Here is a 24015-nt window from a genome sequence, read left to right as displayed (position 1 = left end):
GTGGGGACAGCGCCACCCCGCGGCGGGAGGGCGCCGGGGTCCTCCAAAGTCCTGAGTCACCGAGGGGGGGGGTCCCAAAACGTGGGGACCCATAGAGGGGGGGGGGGGGGTCCCCAAAACAACGGGACCCATAGAGGGGGGCGTCCCCAAAACGTCGGGACACATGGGGAGGGGTGAACCCCCATGCAGTTGGGTCCTACAGTGGGAGTCCCAAATTGTTAGGGTGAAATAAGGGGGGGCGGTTCCCTTGTTTTGGGGGGGGTCTCCCGGTACCTCCCCCCTCCCCATGGCGTGGGGGCCCCGGGGGGCGGCGCGGCAGCAGGCAGAGGCGGGGTACGAAGCATAGAACCGTGTATTCCTCTGTGCGGGCCCGGGGGGGCCAAGGGGGTCCGATGGGGCTGGGGGGGCCCTGGGGGAGACCGGGGCTGAGGGGGGTCCCGGGGGTGCGCCAGGCCTGGGGGGGGGGGAGGAGGGGAGGGGGTCAGTCCCGTAGCCCCCCCCCCCGCTTCGTGGTTTTGTTCCCAACAGCAATAAATTAAGAAAGATTTAATTGGGGGGGGGGGATGTAAATAAAAAAAAAAGAAGGAATTAAAAACGGCACCACCCCTCGGGTGGGGGATGCAGTCGAGGCGGGGGGGGGCGGTCCAGGGGTTCCCCCCCCCTCCCCCATGTGGGGGTCCCAAGCCCCCGTTGAGGGGAGTCCCCTGTCCCCACTTGGGGGGGTCCCCACTGAGGGGTCCCTGTGCCCCCAGCGTGTCCCCATGGGGTCCCCACCTTTGATTTCCCCCCCCCCCAAAAATCTGGCTGCACCCCCAGCCCAGGTCTGCAGTCACCCCCCCATTAACCCCCCCCCCCCCCCCCGTGTCCCCAGGCGGGGGGATGACAACGCAAAGTGCCGCCCAATGCGGGGGGGGGACACACACTGTAGGCGCCCCGACAGGGGACGACGGGGTGACACCACCACTGGAGCGGGGGAGGGGGGTGACAACACCCGGGGACAGCGGAGACGGCGGGGGGGGCACCCTGGGATGGGGTGACACCACCCACGGGGGGGGGGGGGGGTGACAGTGACACCCATTGGGGGCGGAGGACACCCATAGAGGATGGTAATGACGCCCGGGGGGGCGCAACACCCCTATAGGGTGACAGCACCTGCAGGGCGACAGCGACACCCATTGGGGGGGGGGTGACAATGGCACCCTTTGGGGGGTGACAGCACCCATGGTGGGGGCACAACGCCTGCAGGGTGACGGTGACACCCATGGGGGGGTGACAACACCTGCAGGGTGACAGTGACACCCATTGGGGGGGTGACAATGACACCCATTGGGGGGCGACAATGACACCCATTGGGGGGTGACGATGACACCCATTGGGGGGGTGACAATGACACCCGTTGGGGGGGGCCAAGACACCCATTGGGGGGCGACGATGACACCCACTGAGAGGTGACGATGACACCCGTTGGGGGGGGGCCAAGACACCCATTGGGGGGTGACGACACCCATTGGGGGGGGCGACAATGACACCCATTGGGGGGTGACGATGACACCCATTGGGGGGGGGGCCAAGACACCCATTGGGGGGTGACGATGCCACCCATCGAGGGGGGTCGTGGGGGAGGGGCGGGGGGGGGGGGGGCGCTAAGACCCGTAGACGGGGTGGCGACGCCCGGCGGGGCGGGGGGGCGCCGGCGACGCCGCCGAGGGGGGGCGGCTCTCGCTCACACGTAGTACTCCTTGTCCTTGTTGCGCCGCGCCTTGCCGGGCGCCTTCGGGGGGTTCCCGGCCGCCTTCTCCTTGGGGGTCCCCGCGGCCGAGGCGGGGAGGGCGGCGGCGTTGGCGCCGTCGGCGTCGGGGGGCGCGGGGCCCGCGGTGCCGATGTAGTGCCGGCTCTGGTCCACCTGGTAGGAGCCCTCGTCCCTGTTGCGGTACTTGTACATGGCGTAGAGCAGGATGAGGATGCAGAGCGCGGCCGCCGCCACGATGCCCACCACCATCCCGGTGGTCCCGCCGGCCTCGCGCACCACCTCCACGGCGCCGGGGGCGGCGGCGGCTGTGGGGACAGCGGGACGGGGGGTGACGGGGACGGCCGTCGCCCTGCCGCGGCCCAACCCGCCCTCCCGAGGGTGCCGTTCGCCCGCCGGCACCAAACCGGGCAGCGGGCCGGCCGCGGTGACGGCCACGGCGGTGACCCCCGGCGGGGTGACGAGGTCGCGGTGCCGGGTGACGGCGGGGCGGTCGTCGTCGTCGCCGCCGGCGCGGGGCCGCGACACGAAATCCTCGTCGTCCGCCGGCGGCGCGTTGGCGTCCGCCGCCTCCCCCGAGGCGAAGCCCGACGGCTCCTCGCAGTCGGGGCCGCAGCCCGGGGGGGCGGCGCGGGGGGACGGGGACGGGGACGGGGAGAGCGGGGCCGCCGCCAGCACGAGCTCACCGCCTGCGGAGACACAGAGAGGCGCAGTCGGACTCGGCCGCCCCGCACCGCTCCCCCCAACCCCCGCGCGGCGCCCGCACCGCTCCGCACGGAGCCCGCTGCGCCCCGCTGCCCCTCCGCGGCCCCCGATGGCGAACGGGGGCTTTTTGGGGTTTTGGTTTTTTTTTTTCCTGCCCTTTTGGGCCGTTTCCGCGTTTTCCGCACTGGGATTTCGGGGCCTCTTTTATTACTTTTTGGGGGGCCGTTTTCCTTTTTCTTTTAGTGCTTTTTTTTGCCCGTTTTCGCTCTTTTTTTTTTCAATTTTTTTGGGCCCGTTTTGACCTTTCTTTGACCACTTTCACCCTTTTTTGGCCCTTTTCTTCTTTTTTTTTTCGCCCTTTTTGACCACCTTTGGCCACTTTCACCCTTTTTTGGCCCCTTTTTGGCTCTTTTTTTGGCCCCTTTCTGTCCACTCTTTGGCCATTTTCACCCTTTTTCAGCCCATTTTAACCTTTTTTTGGCCCTTTTTGACCTTTCTTTGCCCACTTTCACCTTTTTGGGGCCCTTTTTAGGCCATTTTCTGACGACTCTTTGGCCATTTTCACCCTTTTTTGGGCCCCTTTTGTCCTATGACCATTTTCACCCTGTTTTGCCCCATTTTTTCTTGGCCCTTTTTTGACCTTTGGCCATTTTCACCCTTTTTTGCCCCATTTATTGGCCCATTCCTGACCCTTCTTTGGCCACTTCCACCTTTTGGCTCACTTTTTGGCCCCTTCTGACCTTTTTTTGGCCCCTTTTGATCCTTTTTTTTTGCCCATTTTGCCCCTTTTTACCCCTTTGATTTCTTTTTGACCCTCTTTGAGTTTTCTTTGCCCATTTTTACCTCCCCCCCCCCCATTTTTTTTTGCTATTTTCACCATTTCTGCCCTTTCCCGACTTTTTACATGGAGAACTTTTCAACCTTTGGCCATTTTTTCCTTTTCCTGCAGTGATTTTTTTACCTTTTCTGGCCATTTTTGCCCTTTTCTGTGCAATTTTTCACCTTTTTGGGCCGTTTCTGCCTTTTGTTTCTGCCTTTTTTTTTTTGCCTCTTTTCCACTTCTATGCCCTCCCCCCCCCTTTTTTTTCCCCTTTCTTGTCTTTTTTCTCCCATTTCTGGACTCTTTTTGCCCTTTCCCATCTTCACAGTTTTTAACTTTTCCTCCCTTATTTTTTGGTGCTTTTTCTCCCCCTTTTGAGCCTTTTTTCCCCTTTTCTGCTTTTCCCTTTTTCGTTTTCTGCCTTTTTTTCCTCCTTTCTTTTTCCGCTTTTTTTCTCCTCTTTTCTGCTCTCTTTGCCTTTCATCCTCTCTCATTTTGCTTTTTCTGCCTTCTCTCCTTCCTCACTTTTTTTTTTCACTTCCTTTTTTTTTTTTTTTTTGGCTTTTTCTTAATCTTTCCTCATTTTTTTTTTAAGAGCAAACCGCGGCGCTGCCGTCAACTTACATCGAGGGATGGGGCCGGGTGATTTTAGCGTGGAGAAAAAGAAATTGCAGGAAGGAAGGAAAAGCACACAAAAAAAGAGAAAAAAGAAAGAAAACAAAAAAAAGAGAGAGAGACTTCGGTGAGAAGGTGCCGAGCGCGGCCCCGTGCGCTGCCGACGGCCTCGGCGTCCCCCGGCCAGCGGGCCGGCACCCGTCCGTCCAGCCATCCGTCCAGCCATCCGTCCATCCAGCCGTCCATCCATCTGTCTGTCCGTCCATCCAGCTATCCGTCCGTCCATCCATCCATCCATCCAGCCATCCGTCCATCCATCCATCCATCCATCCATCCATCCGTCCATCCATCCATCCATCCGTCCGTCCATCCATCCATCCATCCATCCATCCATCCATCCAGCCATCCGTCCATCCATCCATCCATCCAGCCAGCCAGCCAGCCAGCCAGCCAGCCAGCCATCCGTCCATCCATCCATCCGTCCATCCATCCATCCGTCCGTCCAGCCATCCGTCCATCCATCCATCCAGCCAGCCAGCCAGCCAGCCAGCCAGCCAGCCATCCGTCCATCCATCCATCCGTCCATCCATCCATCCGTCCGTCCAGCCATCCGTCCGTTCATCCATCCGTCCATCCATCGTCCATCCATCCATCCGTCCGTCCAGCCATCCATCCGCCCATCTATCCGTCCGTTCATCCATCCGTCCATCCATCGTCCATCCATCCATCCGTCCGTCCAGCCATCCATCCGCCCATCTATCCGTCCGTTCATCCATCCGTCCATCCATCAGCCCATCCATCCATCTGCCCGTCCAGCCATCCGCCCATCTATCCATCTGTTCATCCATCCGTCCATCCGTCCGTCCATCCATCCATCCATCCATCCATCCATCCATCCATCTGCCCATCCGTCCATCCATCCGTTCATCCGTCCACCCATCATCCATCTGTCCATCCATCCATCCGTCCGTCCATCTATCTGTCCATCCGTCTGTCCGTCCATCCGTCCACGCATCCATCCATCCATCTTTCTGTCCACCTACCCACCCACCCATCCATCCATCCGTCCATCCATCCACCTGTCTGTCCATCCATCTGTCCATCCTTCCATCCATCCATCCGTCTGTCCATCCATCCATCCATCTGTCCATCCGTCTGTCCATCCATCCACCAATCCATCCACCCATCATCCATCCACCCATATGTCCATCTGTACATCCACTCATCCATCCATCCACCCGTCTGTACACCTATCCCTCCATCCGTCCGTCTGTCCGTCTGTCCACCCGTCCATCCACCCATCCATCCTTCCGTCCACCCACCCATCCGTCCGTCCGTCCGTCCGTCCTTCTGTCCAACCACCCACCCATCCATCCGTCCATCTCCATCCGCTCAGGGCCGCATCCATTCCCCGCCCCTCTCTCCATCTGTCTGTCCGTCCGTCCACTGTCCGTCCGTCCGTCCCGTTCCTGGGGACCCCTCCGTGTCCTCGGTGGGTCACAGATTCTGTCTGGGGACGCCTCAGCGTCCTCCCTGGGACCCCAACGTGTGGGGCCGTCCCTGTCCGTGTCCTGGGGGGGACCTCTGGGGACACCCCGAGTCCTCCGTGGGTCCCAGCAGCGTGGGGACATCCCGGTGTCCTCAATGGGACCCGAACGTCCACAGATGGCCCCGGTGGGACCTCATCTGTGGGGACACCGTCCCGGTGCGCCCCACGTGTGCCGGGTGGTCGCTGTCCTCGGTGGGACCCCATCTCTGGGGACACCGCAGTGTCCTCGGTGGGTCACCGGTGCGCCTGGGGACATCCCTGATGTCCTCAGTGGGACCGACGTTGGGGACGCCTCCGCGATGTCCTCCATGGGATCCAGATGTTTGGGGACACCCCAAAGCCCTCAGTGGGATCCAGATGTTTGGGGACACCCCAAAGCCCTCAATGGGATCCAGATGTTTGGGGAGATCCAGATGTTGATGGCACCTCCATGTCCCCAACGGGACACAGATGTTTGGGGACGTTGGGATACACTCAACGGGACCACGACGCTGGGGACGCCCCAACGATGTCCTCAATGGGATCCAGATGTCTGGGGACATCTCCGTGTCCCCAAAGGCCCTCAGATGTTTGGGGACTTTGGGGTGTCCTCAATAGGACCCATACGTTTGGGGACACCGGGATGTCCCCAGAAGGGCGCAGATATTGGGGGACATCCCAATGTCCTCAGTGGGATCCAGATGTTTGGGCACACCCCAATGGGACCCAGATGTTGGGGACGCTCCAATGATGTCCTCAATGGGACCGAAACGTTTGGGGACATCGGGGTGTCCTCAATGGGATCCGGATACTGGGGACATCTCCATGTCCCCAAAGGCCCTCAGATGTTTTGGGGACTTTGGGATGTCCCCAATGGGACCCAAATGTTGGGGATGCTCCGATGATGCCATCAATGGGACCCAGGTATTGGGGACACCCCAATGTCCTCAGTGGGACCCAAATGTTGGGGACGCTCCGATGATGTCCTCAATGGGACCAAAAGGTTTGGGGACATTGGGGTACTGGGGTGTCCTCAATGGGACCCAGATGTTGGGGGGCCCCCCACGCCCCCCCAAGTGTCCCCATGTCCGTCTGTCCGTCCGTCAGGGGTGGGGCCACAGCGTGCGAGGACGGGGCTGTGCGTGCGAGGGGGAGCCGCGCACACACGCGTGTGTGTATGTGTGCGAGAGCTGTGCACACGCGTGCGCTGCGGTGGCTGTGGGGTGTTGGGGGCGGTGGGGCGGGGGGGGTGGGGGGAGGGGCGGGGGGGGGGTGGGCCGTGCCCCGGGACGGGCGTGCGTTGCACACGCGTGTGCCCCGGGGGGGACCCTGCAGAGCAGCACCCACCTGTGCCGGGCTCGCACTCCTCCAGGTCCTCATCGTCACTCGGGCACTCGGCCGAAGCCACCAGGAGGTCGTCCGTGTTCTGGGGGGGGGGGGGGGAGGGGGGGGGGGACACCAATGGGTCATCCCCATGGGGGCAGCAGTGACGCTGGGCTCCCCCCCGGGGACACTGATGTGTCTGGGTCCCCCCCCTTGGTGACACCAGTAGGGCTGGGGACAGCGGTGATGCTGAGCCCCCCCTTGGTGACACTGGTGATGCTGACCCCCCCCAGGGACATCGATGTGTCTGGTTCCCCCCCCTTGGTGACACCAGTGGGGTTGGGGACAGCGGTGATGCTAGGCCCCCCCTTGGTGACACTGGTGATGCTGACCCCCCCCTGGGGACACCGATGTGTCTGGGTCCCCCCCTTGGTGACACCGGTGGGGTTGGGGACAGCGGTGACCCCCCCATCCCCATCCCCCCCCCCCCACCATTAAGCGACCCCCCCACCCCCCCACCCCCTACCTGCGCCACGGTGTCCCGCAGGGTGGGGGACCGCCCCCGGCGGGTGGTGGTGGTGGCCATGGTGGTGGTGGTCTCCATGATGGTGGTGGCCATGTCGGGGGGGGCGGCGGTGGCGGGGCCGGGGGGGGCGGCCGGGGGGGGCGGGGGGTCCCCCACCAGGCGGAGGTCGCCCTCTGCTCGCACCCGGGGGTGCCCTTCGGCCGCCAGCGCCAACACCTTCAGCCCGTTGTAGTACAGCCCCGACAGCTGCCCCTGGAACGGGCGGCCCCGGTCGCGGCCCCCCACCCGCACGGCCGCCTGGCTGTTGAAGATGGTGAGCTGCCGGCCTGGGGGGGGGAAATGCAGCGGGGTTGGGGGGCGGCCGGGGGGGTGGGGGGGACCCGACGACCCCAAAGTGAGCCCCGAAACGGCAGCGGGACGGAGGGGATGCCATCTAATGCGGCGCGGCCCTATAACGGTGGGGGGGGGGGGAACGGGGAGCCCAAAGAGTGCGCTCTGATCCCAAAATGGGGCCCCAAAATGGCAGCGGGGTAATGGGGAGCCCAAAGAGTGCGCTCTGATCCCAAAATGGGGCCCCAAAATGGCAATGGGATGATGGGGAGCCCATATAGTACACCATGACCTTAAGATGGGCCCCAAAATGGAGGTGGGGTAATGGGGAGCCCAAAGAGTGCGCTCTGATCCCAAAACGGGCCTCAAATGGAGATGGGACGATGGGGATCCCATACAGTGCACCACGACCCTAAAATGGGCACCCCAATGGAGGTGGGATAATGGGGACCCCATACAGTGCTCACTGACCCCAAAATGGGCCCCCAATGGAGGTGGGATGATGGGGATCCCATATAGTGCACCGTGACCATAAGATGGGCCCCAAAATGGCAGTGGGGTAATGGGGAGCCCAAAGAGTGTGCTCTGATCCCAAAATGGGGCCCCAAAATGGCAGTGGGGTAATGGGGAGCCCATATAGTGCACCATGACCATAAGATGGGCACCCCAATGGAGGTGGGATAATGGGGACCCCATATAGTGCTGACTGATCCCAAAATGGGCCCCCAGTGGAGATGGGATGATGGGGATCCCATACAGTGCACCATGACCATAAGATGGGACTCAAAATGGCAGTGGGATAATGGGGAGTCCAAAGAGTGTGCTCAGATCCCAAAATGGGGCCCCAAAATGGCAGTGGGGTAATGGGGAGCCCAAAGAGTGCGCTCTGATCCCAAAATGGGGCCCCAAAATGGCAGTGGGATGATGGGGAGCCCATACAGTGCACCATGACCCTAAAATGGGCACCCCAATGGAGATGGGGTGATGGGGATCCCAAAGAGTGCCCCCCAATGGAGATGGGATGATGGGAATCCCCGGTGCTGCACCACGGCCCCAAAAATCCCCGCTTGTGCCCCAAAATGGTGGTGGTGGGGGGGGGGGGGATAATGCTCAGTGCTGCAGAGTGACCCCAAAATCGCACCGTTGTGCCCCAAAACGGCGGCGGTGCTGCTGGGGCTCCTCGCACGAGGGCGCATTTTGGGCTCAGATGGGGCACTTTTGGCTCACAGCGTCGGGCCCTACCTGACTGATTGGGGGGGGGGATGGGGGGAGGGGGGGCACGCGGCGCCATCGTGTAAACACCGCCCTCGTGCAAACACCATCCTCGTGCAAACACCGCCCTCGTGCAAACACACACCTTCCTCTCGCACACACGACTGCCCTCAGTCCTCGTGCAGCACCGCGCGCGCTCCGTCTTCGTGCCCACACGGATGCACGCTCCCCTGGTGCACGCGCTGCCCTCGCACGCGTGTGCACGAGTGCACGCTCCCGCTGTGCACGCACGGTTGTGCACAGCAGCCCTGTGGACACGCTGTCTTCGTGCACGCCGCACACACAACCACTGAGCTCACCATTCTCGTGCACACACCGCCCTCCTGCTTGCACAACACGCGTTCACACTCACGCCACTCTCCCCGTTGTGCTCTTGTGCTCCTTGCACACCCATGCGCTCACACATGCTCTCTCATGCTTGTGCTCCTGGCACGCCTGTGCACACTCACCCGCTCGTGTTCTCACTCACACGCCTGCCACCCACCCGCACTCTCAGCCCTGTGCTCCTCGCACACTCGTGCACTCACACTCGTGCACTCACACGCGTGTGTTTGGGGCCGGGGGTGCCGTTATGGGGTTTTAGCGGATTTATGGGGGTTTACAGCGCGGTGTTTGGGGGGACCCCTATAGCTGTGGGGGAGGGGTGGGGGAAGGGGGGGGGGGGGGCCGGGCGGTGGGGACACGGGGTGACGCCGGGTCATGTGACACCGGGCCACGGGACTCTGAGGTCACGTGACGCCGGGGTGACAGGCGGCGGGGAGGTCACGTGACACGGCGGCCACCTGACACCACATGGCACTTGTGTCCCCAACACCCGCACCGGGTGACACCTGGACCACGTGACAGCATGGCCACGTGACACCCGGACCACGTGACACCCGGACCATGTGACACCCGGACCAGGTGACAGCACGGCCAGGTGACACCCAGACTGTGAGTCATACTGGAACCAGGTGACGTCACAGCCAGGTGACACCTGGACCGAGTGACACCCAGACTGGTGACATCACAGCCAGGTGACATCACAGCCAGGTGACACCAGGACCAGGTGACACTGGGACTGGGTGACAACGTGGCCAGGTGACAGCCGGTCCAGGTGACACTGCCTAGGTGACAGCGTGGTCGGGTGACACTCAGATCGGGTGACACCCAAGTCAGGTGACATCACAGCCAGGTGACACCTGGACTGAGTGACACCCAGACTGGTGACATCACAGCCAGGTGACATCACAGCCAGGTGACACGAGGGCCAGGTGACACCGGGACTGGGTGACAACGCGGCCAGGTGACAGCCGGTCCAGGTGACACCCAAGTCACGTGACACCCGCGTCACGTGACGCCCAGACCGCGTGACACCGCGTCCCCTAGGTCACGTGACACCGGGGTCACGGGACAGCCAGGTCACGTGACCCCGCGTCCCGGCCGTGTCCCCATGCCGGGCTCTCTGGGGCTCGTTAGGGCGGCGCTAACGAGTTACCTTTGTCGAGTAGCCACTCATCGACTACCCGACCGAGCCGGTAGGGGATTCGCTGCCTGGCAATCGCCAGCCGCTCGCTATCCGCGCTGCCTTGAAGAGGAGAAGAGGGTTAGGGGCGGGGGGGCGGCGGGGGGACAGCGAAGGGGGGGGGGGGGGGAGCACCAGGGGTGTCCGTGTGACACCTCAATGGGGAGTGTAAATGGTGTGAGGTGCACCAGGGGTGTCCGTGTGACACCTCTATGGTGAGTGTAAATGGTGTGAGGTGCACCAGGGGTGTCCGTGTGACACCACCGTGGTGAGTGTTGGTGTCACAGTGGTGTGAGGTGGCACCAGGGGTGTCTGTGTGACACCTCTATGGTGAGTGTAAATGGTGTGAGGTGGCAGCAGAGGTGTCGGTGTGACACCACTGTGGTGAGCGTCAGTGGTGTGAGGTGGCACCAGGGGTGTCAATGTGACACCTCTATGGTGAGTGTAAATGGCGTGAGGTGCACCAGGGGTGTCCGTGTGACACCTCTATGGTGAGTGTTGGTGTCACAGTGGTGTGAGGTGGCAGTAGAGGTGTCGGTGTGACACCACCATGGTGAGTGTTGGTGTCAGAGTGGTGTGAGGTGGCACCAGGAGTGTCAATGTGACACCACCATGGTGAGTGTTGGTGTCACAGTGGTGTGAGGTGGCACCACGTGTGTCAATGTGACACCACCATGGTGACAGTGTTGGTGTCACAGTGGTGTGAGGTGGCACCAGGAGTGTCACTGTGACACCACCATGGTGAGTGTTGGTGTCAGTGGTGTGAGGTGGCACCACATGTGTCAATGTGACACCACCATGGTGACAGTGTTGGTGTCACAGTGGTGTGAGGTGGCACCAGGAGTGTCACTGTGACACCACCATGGTGAGTGTTGGTGTCACAGTGGTGTGAAATGGCACCAGGGGTGTCAGTGTGACACCTCTATGGTGAGTGTTGGTGTCACAGTGGTGTGAGGTGGCAGCAGGGGTGTCGGTGTGACACCTCTATGGTGAATGTTGGTGTCACAGTGGTGTGAAATGGCACCAGGGGTGTCCGTGTGACACCACATGGTGAATGTTGGTGTCACAGTGATGTGAGGTGGCAGTAGAGGTGTCGGTGTGACACCACCATGGTGAGTGTTGGTGTCACAGTGATGTGAGGTGGCAGTAGAGGTGTCGGTGTGACACCACCATGGTGAGTGTTGGTGTCACAGTGGTGTGAGGTGGCACCATGTGTGTCAATGTAACACCTCTATGGTGAATGTTGGTGTCAGAGTGGTGTGAGGTGGCACCAGGGGTGTCCGTGTGACACCACCACAGTGACAGTGTTGGTGTCAGTGGTGTGAGATGGCACCAGGAGGGTCAGTGTGACACCTCTATGGTGAGTGTTGGTGTCACAGTGGTGTGAGGTGACATCACAAATGTCAGTGTGACACCACCATGGTGACAGTTGGTGTCAGAGTAGTGTGAGGTGGCACCAGGAGTGTTGGTGTGACACCACCATGGTGAGTGTTGGTGTCACAGTGGTGTGAGGTGGCAGCAGAGGTGTCGGTGTGACACCACCATGGCCACCATTGTGTCACCACGACTGTGACAGCACCACTGCTGTGACCACGGCACCGCACCACCATTGGTGTCACCAGGAGACCTCAATAGGTGTCACCGTGACGTCACCATTGGTGTCACCGTGACGTCACCACTGGTGTCACCAGGATATCACCATTGGTGTCACCACGGCACCACCGGTGTCACCACCACCCGACCACCCTGCGCTGTCCCCGCTCTGTGGGGGGGGGGGGGGGGGATTTGGGGGCGTTTATGCGGCCTTTAGGGGGGCGTTAGGGGGTCCTCGTTAGCGCGGGGGCCTCGTTAGCGCAGGGGCCTCATTAGCACGGGGGCCTCATTAGCGTCAGCGCCTCCATCAGGGTGGGGGGGGTCTGCAGGGGGCTCGCAGGGTTACAGGAATCTATGGGGGCTCTATTGGGATCTATAGGCTGGGGGGGGTCCAGGGCCCCATAGGGCACCGTGTGGGGCTGCAGTGGTCTGTAGGGGCCACAGTGGGGGTCCATGGGGGGACTGTGTAGGTCTGGGGGTCTCCATAGGGCTGTGGTTGCCGTAGGGAGGCTACAAGGTGTCGTGGGGGGGCGGGGGGGGGGGGTCTATGGGGTGGCAGGAGGGGTCACAGTGTGCTGGGAGGGCGGCTATGGGGAAGCTGTGGGGCGGCTACAGGGGCGCTATAGGGTGTGCCCTGGGTGCTATAGGGCTCTATAGGGCTCTATGGGTGTGCTCCGGGTGCTACAGGGCTCTGTAGGGCTCTATGGGTGTGCCCTGGGTGCTATAGGGCTCTATAGGTGTGCCCTGGGTGCTATATGGGCGCTATAGGGTGTGCCCTAGGTGAGATATGGGTGCTATAGGGTGTGCTCCTACCCACCCTTTAGGTGCCCTATGGGTGCCCTATAGCTGCCCTAACAGCCCCACGGGTGCCCTACAGCTGCCCTACCCACCCTTTATGTGCCCTATGGGTGCCCTACAGGTGCCCTACCCACCCTTTAGGTGCCCTATGGGTTCCCTATAGCTGCCCTAACAGCCCCATGGGTGCCCTACATCTGCCCTACCCACCCTTTAGGTTCCCTATGGGTGCCCTACAGCTGCCCTACCCACCCTTTAGGTGCCCTACGTGTGCCCTATAGCTGCCCTAACAGCTCTACAGGTGCCCTACCAACCCTTGAGGTGCCCTATATCTGCCCTAACAGCCCCATGGGTGCCCTACAGCTGCCCTACCCACCCTTTAGGTGCCCTATGGGTGCCCTATATCTGCCCTAACAGCCCCACAGGTGCCCTACATCTGCCCTACCCACCCTTTAGGTGCCCTATGGGTGCCCTATGGATGCCCTACCCACCCTTTCGGTGCCCCACGGGTGCCCTACAGGTGCCCTACCCACCCTTTAGGTGCCCGACCCACCCCTTTAGGTGCCCTATGGATGCCCTAACAGCCCCACGGGTGCCCTATGGGTGCCCTACAGGCGCCCTACCCACCCTTTAGGCGTCCTATGGATGCCCTACAGGTGCCCTACAGCTGCTCTACCCACACTTTAGGTGCCCTACGGGTGCCCTACAGCTGCCCTACCCACCCTTTAGGTGCCCTACGTGTGCCCTATAGCTGCCCTAACAGCTCTACAGGTGCCCTACCAACCCTTGAGGTGCCCTATATCTGCCCTAACAGCCCCATGGGTGCCCTACAGCTGCCCTACCCACCCTTTAGGTGCCCTATGGGTGCCCTATATCTGCCCTAACAGCCCCACAGGTGCCCTACATCTGCCCTACCCACCCTTTAGGTGCCCTATGGGTGCCCTATGGATGCCCTACCCACCCTTTAGGTGCCCCACAGGTGCCCTACATCTGCCCTACCCACCCTTTAGGTGCCCTATGGGTGCCCTATGGATGCCCTACCCACCCTTTAGGTGCCCTATGGGTGCCCTACATCTGCCCTACCCACCCTTTAGGTGCCCTATGGGTGCCCTATATCTGCCCTAACAGCCCCACAGGTGCCCTACATCTGCCCTACCCACCCTTTAGGTGCCCTATGGGTGCCCTATGGATGCCCTACCCACCCTTTCGGTGCCCCACGGGTGCCCTACAGGTGCCCTACCCACCCTTTAGGTGCCCGACCCACCCCTTTAGGTGCCCTATGGATGCCCTAACAGCCCCACGGGTGCCCTATGGGTGCCCTACAGGCGCCCTACCCACCCTTTAGGCGTCCTATGGATGCCCTACAGGTGCCCTACAGCTGCTCTACCCACACTTTAGGTGCCCTACGGGTGCCCTACAGCTGCCCTACCCACCCTTTAGGTGCCCTACGTGTGCCCTATAGCTGCCCTAACAGCTCTACAGGTGCCCTACCAACCCTTGAGGTGCCCTATATCTGCCCTAACAGCCCCATGGGTGCCCTACAGCTGCCCTACCCACCCTTTAGGTGCCCTATGGGTGCCCTATATCTGCCCTAACAGCCCCACAGGTGCCCTACATCTGCCCTACCCACCCTTTAGGTGCCCTATGGGTGCCCTATGGATGCCCTACCCACCCTTTAGGTGCCCCACAGGTGCCCTACATCTGCCCTACCCACCCTTTAGGTGCCCTATGGGTGCCCTATGGATGCCCTACCCACCCTTTAGGTGCCCTATGGGTGCCCTACATCTGCCCTACCCACCCTTTAGGTGCCCTATGGGTGCCCTATATCTGCCCTAACAGCCCCACAGGTGCCCTACATCTGCCCTACCCACCCTTTAGGTGCCCTATGGGTGCCCTATGGATGCCCTACCCACCCTTTCGGTGCCCCACGGGTGCCCTACAGGTGCCCTACCCACCCTTTAGGTGCCCGACCCACCCCTTTAGGTGCCCTATGGATGCCCTAACAGCCCCACGGGTGCCCTATGGGTGCCCTACAGGCGCCCTACCCACCCTTTAGGCGTCCTATGGATGCCCTACAGGTGCCCTACAGCTGCTCTACCCACACTTTAGGTGCCCTACGGGTGCCCTACAGCTGCCCTACCCACCCTTTAGGTGCCCTACGTGTGCCCTATAGCTGCCCTAACAGCTCTACAGGTGCCCTACCAACCCTTGAGGTGCCCTATATCTGCCCTAACAGCCCCATGGGTGCCCTACAGCTGCCCTACCCACCCTTTAGGTGCCCTATGGGTGCCCTATATCTGCCCTAACAGCCCCACAGGTGCCCTACATCTGCCCTACCCACCCTTTAGGTGCCCTATGGGTGCCCTATGGATGCCCTACCCACCCTTTAGGTGCCCCACAGGTGCCCTACATCTGCCCTACCCACCCTTTAGGTGCCCTATGGGTGCCCTATGGATGCCCTACCCACCCTTTAGGTGCCCTATGGGTGCCCTACATCTGCCCTACCCACCCTTTAGGTGCCCTATGGGTGCCCTATATCTGCCCTAACAGCCCCACAGGTGCCCTACATCTGCCCTACCCACCCTTTAGGTGCCCTATGGGTGCCCTATGGATGCCCTACCCACCCTTTCGGTGCCCCACGGGTGCCCTACAGGTGCCCTACCCACCCTTTAGGTGCCCGACCCACCCCTTTAGGTGCCCTATGGATGCCCTAACAGCCCCACGGGTGCCCTATGGGTGCCCTACAGGCGCCCTACCCACCCTTTAGGCGTCCTATGGATGCCCTACAGGTGCCCTACAGCTGCTCTACCCACACTTTAGGTGCCCTACGGGTGCCCTACAGACGCCCTACCCACCCTTTAGGTGCCCTATGGGTGCCCTACAGCTGCCCTAACAGCCCTACAGGTGCCCTACCAACCCTTGAGGTGCCCTATATCTGCCCTAACAGCCCCACGGGTGCCCTACAGGTGCCCTACAGCTGCCCTACCCACCCTTTCGGTGCCCTACGAGTGCCCTACAGCTGCCCTAACAGCCCTACAGGTGCCCTACCAACCCTTGAGGTGCCCTATAGCTGTCCTAACAGCCCCACGGGTGCCCTATGGGTGCCCTACAGGCGCCCTACCCACCCTTTAGGTGCCCTATGGGTGCCCTACATCTGCCCTACCCACCCTTTAGGTGCCCTATGGATGCCCTAGCAACCCCACGGGTGCCCCACAGGTGCCCTACAGCTGCCCTACCCACCCTTTAGGTGCCCTATGGGTGCCCTATATCTGCCCTAACAGCCCCACAGGTGCCCTACATCTGCCCTACCCACCCTTTAGGTGCCCTATGGGTGCCCTATGGATGCCCTACCCACCCTTTAGGTGCCCCACAGGTGCCCTACATCTGCCCTACCCACCCTTTAGGTGCCCTATGGGTGCCCTATGGATGCCCTACCCACCCTTTAGGTGCCCTATGGGTGCCCTACAGCTGCCCTACCCACCCTTTAGGTGCCCTATGGGTGCCCTACATCTGCCCTACCCACCCTTTAGGTGCCCTATGGGTGCCCTATATCTGCCCTAACAGCCCCACAGGTGCCCTACATCTGCCCTACCCACCCTTTCGGTGCCCTACGGGTGCCCTACAGCTGCCCTAACAGCCCTACAGGTGCCCTACCAACCCTTGAGGTGCCCTATAGCTGTCCTAACAGCCCCACGGGTGCCCTATGGGTGCCCTACAGGCGCCCTACCCACCCTTTAGGTGCCCTATGGGTGCCCTACATCTGCCCTACCCACCCTTTAGGTGCCCTATGGATGCCCTAGCAACCCCACGGGTGCCCCACAGGTGCCCTACAGCTGCCCTACCCACCCTTTAGGTGCCCTATGGGTGCCCTATATCTGCCCTAACAGCCCCACAGGTGCCCTACATCTGCCCTACCCACCCTTTAGGTGCCCTATGGGTGCCCTATGGATGCCCTACCCACCCTTTAGGTGCCCCACAGGTGCCCTACATCTGCCCTACCCACCCTTTAGGTGCCCTATGGGTGCCCTATGGATGCCCTACCCACCCTTTAGGTGCCCTATGGGTGCCCTACAGCTGCCCTACCCACCCTTTAGGTGCCCTATGGGTGCCCTACATCTGCCCTACCCACCCTTTAGGTGCCCTATGGGTGCCCTATATCTGCCCTAACAGCCCCACAGGTGCCCTACATCTGCCCTACCCACCCTTTAGGTGCCCTATGGGTGCCCTATGGGTGCCCTAGCAACCCCACGGGTGCCCCACGGGTGCCCTACATCTGCCCGACCCACCCTTACCCCCTCCGGTACCTGCGGGGTATCTCTCGTGCACGGGGCCGCCGTCCACCTGGAGAGTGGCGTTGCCGCCGCTGCGGGTGAAGCGGACGACGTGGAAGCGGCCATCGCTGACGGCGGCACCGCGCTCCTCCAGCGCGATGTCCTCAGTGCCCACGTTGAACAGCACGCCCAGCGCGCCCTGCGCCTGCGGGGACGCCGCTCACCCACGGCCCGGCGCCGCCCCCACCCACGGGTGGGCCCACCCCATGGACCCCGTGGACCCCGTGGACCCCATGGACCTCATGGACCCAATGGACCCCATGGACCTCATGGACCCAATGGACCCCATGGTCCTCATGGACCCCATGGACCCAGCCATGGACCCACCCATGGATCCCATGGACCCCATGGATCCCATGGACCCCATGGACCCAGCCATGGACCCAGCCATGGACCCCACGGACACACCCATGGACCCCACAGACCCCATGGACCCATCCATGGACCCACCCATGGATCCCATGGACCCAATGGATCCCACGGACCCCATGGACCCAGCCATGGACCCAGCCATGGACCCCACGGACACACCCATGGACCCCACAGACCCCATGGACCCACCCATGGACCCACCCATGGATCCCATGGACCCAATGGATCCCACGGACCCCATGGACCCAGCCATGGACCCAGCCATGGACCCAGCCATGGACCCCACAGACCCCATGGACCCACCCATGGACCCCAGGGACCCCAGAGACTCACCCATGGACCCCATGGACCCCACAGACCCCATGGACCCACCCATGGACCCACCCATGGATCCCATGGACCCCATGGATCCCATGGACCCCATGGACCCAGCCATGGACCCAGCCATGGACCCCACAGACCCCATGGACCCACCCATGGACCCCAGGGACCCCAGAGACTCACCCATGGACCCCATGGACCCCACAGACCCCATGGACCCACCCATGGACCCATCCATGGATCCCATGGACCCAATGGATCCCACGGACCCCATGGACCCAGCCATGGACCCAGCCATGGACCCCATGGACCCCAAGGACCCACCCATGGACCCCAGAGACCCCAGAGACCCACCCATGGACCCCATGGACCCCACAGACCCCATGGACCCACCCATGGACCCCACAGACCCCAGAGACCCACCCATGGACCCCACGAACCCAATAGACCCCAAGGACCCACCCATGGACCTCATGGACCCCACAGACCCCATGGACCCACCCATGGACCTCATGGACCCCACGGATCCAATGGACCCACCCATGGACCCCACGGAACCACCCAAGTGCCCACTCCATGGACCCCATGGACCCAACGGACCCACCCGTGGGCCCACCCCATGGACCCAACAGACCCACCCGTGGGCCCACCCTACTGACCCAACCAACTCACCCATGGGCCCACCCCACGGACCCCATGGACCCAACCGACACACCCATGGGCCCACCCCATGCCCCAGTGCCATCCCAATGGCCCCAACCCCACAGACCCAACCAATGACCCCAAAGGCCCCAACCAACGACCCCAATATCCCCAACCAACAACCCCAATATCCTCAACCAACGACCCCGATGTCCCCCAACCCCACAGACCCAACCAATGACCCCAAAGGCCCCAACCAACGACTCCAATATCCCCAACCAACAACCCCAATATCCCCAACCAACGACCCCAATGTCCCCCAACTCGAGAGACCCAACCAATGACCCCAAAGGCCCCAACCAACGACCCCAATATCCCCAACCAACAACCCCAATATCCCCAACCAACGACCCCAATGTCCCCCAACTCGAGAGACCCAACCAACGACCCCAACGTCCCCAACCAACGTCCCCAACGTCCCCAACCAACGACCCCAACGTCTTCAACCAACGATCCCAACGCCCCCCACCCCCAACATCCCCAACCGACACCCCCAACATCCCCGCTGCCCCCCTCACCCTCCACATCCCCCCCAATCCCCAACTGCCCCCCATCGCCCCCCCAGCCCCGCTGCCCCCTTACGATGTGCAGCTGCAGGAAGTCCCCCAGCCCCGAGGCGCTCTCCACGCGCACCAGGACGGCGTCGCGCTGCTGGGTGCTGAATCCCAAGGCCAGGCGGTCGGTGCGGGTGCTGGGCCGGTCATTGGGGGGCCACGTGTAGGTGATCAGTGCCCCCCCCTTGCCAAAGATGTAGGTGGTGCCGGCTGCGGGGAGACGGCAACGGGTTATGGGGTGGGGTTAATGGGGGGGGGATGTAGGGATGGGGGAGAGAGGGGGGAGGGGGCGGGGGGAGGTTTTCTTGGGGGTATTTGTGGGGGGGGTCTCAGATGATGGGGGGTCAGTGTGTGTGCAACACGTCCCACACGCACAGCAAACAGCCCCCAAACTGCTGCGGGCCGCCCCAAATCCAACAGCGCCGCCCCAAACGCACTGCAAACAAATGGCCCCGAATCCACAGCGAAGTACCCCAAATGCACAATAAATGGCCCCAAATTACAACGAAATACCCCAAATCTGCAACAAAATATCCCAAATCCGCAAAGAATACCCCAAATCCACAACAAATGGCCCCAAATCTGCAACAAAATACACCAAATCCACAGCAGAATACCCCAAACCCACAAAAATACCCCGAATCCACAGCAAAATACCCCAAATCTGCAACAGATGGCACCAAATCCACAGCAAATGGCCCCAAATCTGCAACAATATACCCCAAATCCACAAAAAATACCCCAAATCCACAACAAAATACCCCAAATCTACAAAAAAATACCCCAAATCCATAGCAAAATACCCCAAATCCACAGAAATACCCCAAATCCACAGAAATACCCCAAATCCACAGCAAAATACCCCAAATCCACAACAAAATACCCCAAATCCACAGCAAAATACCCCAAATCTACAAACGGCCCCAAATCCACAACAAATGGCCCCAAATCCACAGCAGAATACCCCAAACCCACAACAAACGGCCCCAAATCCACAACAAACGGCCCCGAATCGACCCCACAGCGCCTCAATTCTGCCACAGCTGCCCCAAATCTGCTGCAAACCTCCCTAAATTCACAGCAAACGGCCCCAAATCCACCGAAAACGGCCCCAAATCGCCTTCCAACGCACTGCAAACTGCCCCCACCCCCCCCCCATGGCCCCAAATCTGCAGGAAACGGCCCCAAAATCACTGCAGAACCCCCAGATCCGCTGCAACGGCCCCAAATCTGCAGGAAATGGCCCCAAATCTGTAGGAAATGACCCCAAAGTGCAGAAAATGGCCCCAAATGTGACACAAATGGCCCCAAATCTGAAGGAAATGACCCCAAAGTGAGCCCAGAGCCCCCCCTATGTTGGTCATAGAACTTGTGAGGGGGGGAGGAAGAGGAAGAGGAAGGGGAAGGGGAAGGGGGAGGGGGAGGGGGAGGGGGAGGGGGGAGGAAGAGGATGGGGAAGGGGAGGGGGAAGAGGAAGGGGGAGGAGAACGAGGAGGGGAAGGGGAAGGGGAATGGGGAGGGGGAGGAAGAGGAAGAGGAAGAGGAAGGGGAAGGGGAAGGGGAAGGGGAAGGGGAAGGGGAGGGTGAGGACAATGAAAGATGAGGAGGAGGAAAAAGAATATGAAGGTGAGGAAGAGGAGAAAGAAGGTGAGGAGGAAGAGGAGGAAGTAGAATGAAGAAAAGGAGGAAAGGGAGGAAGAGAAGAAAAACGGAAGTGAGGAAGAGGAGGAAAATGGAGAAGAGGAAGAAAAAGAAGAGGATGGTGAGGACAAGGAGAAGGAAGAAGATGAAGATGAGGAAGGTGAGGAAGAGGAAGAGGAGGAGGAAGAAGAGAATGAAGAGGAGGAACGGGAGGGAGAGGAAGAGGAGAACGAGGAGGAGGAAGTAAAGAAAGAAAAGGGAAGGAGAGGAAAAGGAGGATGGGGATGAAGATGAGGATGGTGGTGAGGAGATGATGAGGATGGGCACGATGAAGGTGATGAAGAACAAAAAGGAGGAAGAAGGAAAACAGGGATGAAGATGAGGATGAGGAAGGAGGAAAGAAGGGCGTGGAAGAGCAGGAGGAAGAGGAGGATGGGGATGAGGATGAAGATGGGGATGGGGATGATGAGAAAGAGGAAGGAAGAGGAGGAGGAAGAGGAGGATGGGGATGAGGATGAAGATGGGGATGAGCATGAAGATGGGGATGATGAGAAAGAAGAAGGAAGAGGAGGAGGAAGAAGAGGATGAAGATGACGATAGGGATGAGGATGAGGAGGGCCTGAGGCTGAAGATGAAGATAGGGATGAGGAGGAGGAGAGGGATGAAGATGGGGACAGGGATGAGGACAAGGAGGAGGGCCTGAGGACGGGGATGAAGACGAGGAGGAGGAGGGGCTGAGGCTGAAGATGAGGCTGCAGATGAGGAGGGGCTGAGGCTGAAGATGAAGATAATGAGGATGACGAGGATGAGGAGGGCTGAGGCTGAAGATGAGGGTGGGGATAGGGATGAGGAGGAGGAGGGGCTGAGGCCAAAGATGAAGATGAGGATGAGGATAGGGATGAAGATGATAGGGATGAGGATGATGAGGAGGAGGAGGAGGGCCGAGGACGAAGATGAGGATGAGGATGATGAGGATGAGGATGGGGATAGGGATGGGGTTGACAAGGATGAGGAGGGCCGAGGCCGAAGATGAGGAGGAGGAGGAGGGGGAGGACAGGGATAGGGATGAGGATGAGGAGGACTGAGAGTGAAGATGAGGAAGAGGAGGAGGATAGGGATGAAGATAGGGATGAGGATGAGGAGGAGGATGATGATGAGGAGGAGAAAAACTGGGATAGGGATGAGGATGAAGATGATGAGGATGAGGAGGGCTGGGGCCGAACATGAAGATGAAGATGAGGAGGAGGAGGAGGAGGACAGGGATAGGGATGAAGATGGGGAGGAGGATGAGGAGGACGAGGATGAAGAGGGCTGAAGCTGAAGATGAGAAGGAGGATAGGGATGAAGATGGGGATGAGGATGAGGAGGAGGAAGGGAAGCACAGTGATAGGGATGAGGATGAGGAGGGCGGAGGCCATAGATGAAGATGAGGATGAGGATAGGAATGAAGACGGGGATAGGGATGAGAATGAGGAGGGCCGAGGCCGAAGATGAGGATGAGGATAGGGATGAAGATGGGGATGATGCTGAGGATGAGGAGGGCCGAGGCTGAAGATGAGAATAAGGATGCAGATAGGGATGAAGATAGGGATGATGCTGAGGATGAGGAGGGTCGAGGCCGAAGATGAGGATGAAGAGGAGAATAGGGATGTAGATGGGGATAGGGATGAGGAGGAGGAGGATAAGGAGGGCTGAGGCTGAAGATGAGGATGCAGATAGGGATGAAGATAGGGATGATGCAGAGGATGAGGAGGGCCGAGGCTGAAGATGAGGATGAGGATAGGAATGAAGATGGGGATGGGGATGAGGATGAGGAGGGCCGAGGCCGAAGCTGAGGATGAGGAGGAGAATAGGGATGAAGATGGGGACAGGGATGAGGATGAGGAGGGCCGAGGCCGAAGCTGAGGATGGGGATAGGGATGAAGGTGGGGATGAGGATGAGGAGGACCGAGGCCGAAGATGAGGATGAGGAGGAGAATAGGGATGAAAATGGGGACAGGGACGAGGATGAGGAGGGCCGAGGCCGAAGATGAAGATGGGGACAGGGACGAGGATGAGGAGGGCCGAGGCCGAAGATGAAGATGGGGACAGGGATGAGGATGAGGAGGGCTGAGGCCGAAGATGAAGATGGGGACGGGGACGAGGATGAGGAGGGCCGAGGCCGAAGATGAAGATGGGGATAGGGATGGGGATGGGGATGAGGAGGGCCGAGGATGAGGATGAGGAGAATAGGGATGAAGATGGGGACAGGGCCGAGGATGAGGAGGGCCGAGGCCGAAGATGAAGATGGGGACAGGGATGAGGATGAGGAGGGCCGAGGCCGAAGATGAAGATGGGGACAGGGATGAGGATGAGGAGGGCTGAGGCCGAAGATGAAGATGGGGACAGGGACGAGGATGAGGAGGGCTGAGGCCGAAGATGAAGATGGGGACGGGGACGAGGATGAGGAGGGCCGAGGCCGAAGATGAAGATGGGGATAGGGATGGGGATGGGGATGAGGAGGGCCGAGGATGAGGATGAGGAGAATAGGGATGAAGATGGGGACAGGGCCGAGGATGAGGAGGGCGGAGGCCGAAGATGAAGATGGGGACAGGGATGAGGATGAGGAGGGCTGAGGCCGAAGATGAAGATGGGGACAGGGACGAGGATGAGGAGGGCTGAGGCCGAAGATGAAGATGGGGACAGGGACGAGGATGAGGAGGGCTGAGGCCGAAGATGAAGATGGGGACGGGGACGAGGACGAGGAGGGCGGAGGCCGAAGCGCACCGTGGCCGCGGGGGCCGCCCCCTCCCCGGTTGATGCTGACGGGGGCGGCTCCGGGCCGGGGGCGGTGGAAGTGGTGGACGGGGGCGGCGCCGCGGGCGCGGTGCGAAGCGGACAGCGAGGAGGAGACCCGCGCCCCCCCCCGCGCCCCCCCCCAGCAGCAGCCCCAGCGCCAGCAGAACCCGCAGCGCCATCTCAGAGCCCCATGGGGGGGGGGGGGGGACGGGGAGGGGGGGGGGTCTGAAATGGGGGAGGGGAGGGGGGGGGGCTTGGAATGGGGGTCCTGAAAGGGGAGGGCCTGGAATGGGGGGGGGCTGAAATGGGGGGGAGGGGGGCTGAAATGGGGGTCCTGAAAGGGGAGGTCCTAAAATGGGGGGGGGGGGGGGGCTAAAATGGGGGTCCTAAAAGGGGAGGTCCCGAAATGGGGGGGGGCTGAAATGGGGGGGGGAGGGGGTCTGAAATGGGGGTCCTGAAAGGGGAGGTCCTAAAATGGGGGGGTCTGAAATGGGGGTCCTAAAAGGGGAGGTCCTAAAATGGGGGGGGGGGGGGGGGGCTAAAATGGGGGTCCTAAAA

The 24015-nt window shown here is 61.1% G+C and overlaps 1 protein-coding gene across 1 annotated transcript; it reads right to left on the bottom strand.

The window, feature by feature from the left end:
* Positions 1–531: 531 nt before the first annotated feature.
* On the bottom strand, positions 532–23650 carry LOC107051159 (leucine-rich repeat extensin-like protein 3; the record flags this gene model as incomplete). The annotated part of the gene is made up of 7 exons (XM_040655142.1): positions 532–2436; positions 6763–6841; positions 7265–7590; positions 10344–10433; positions 17063–17234; positions 19067–19248; positions 23446–23650. Coding segments are annotated over 7 exons (1767 nt in total), but the record flags the coding sequence as incomplete, so codon positions are not given.
* Positions 23651–24015: the final 365 nt, after the last annotated feature.

The sequence above is a fragment of the Gallus gallus genome, chromosome 39 (genome assembly GCF_016699485.2).
Source record: "Gallus gallus isolate bGalGal1 chromosome 39, bGalGal1.mat.broiler.GRCg7b, whole genome shotgun sequence".
Taxonomy (NCBI): domain Eukaryota; kingdom Metazoa; phylum Chordata; class Aves; order Galliformes; family Phasianidae; genus Gallus; species Gallus gallus.
Note: the sequence above shows the minus strand (reverse complement) of the source record. Positions and strands in the feature narration are given on the sequence as shown.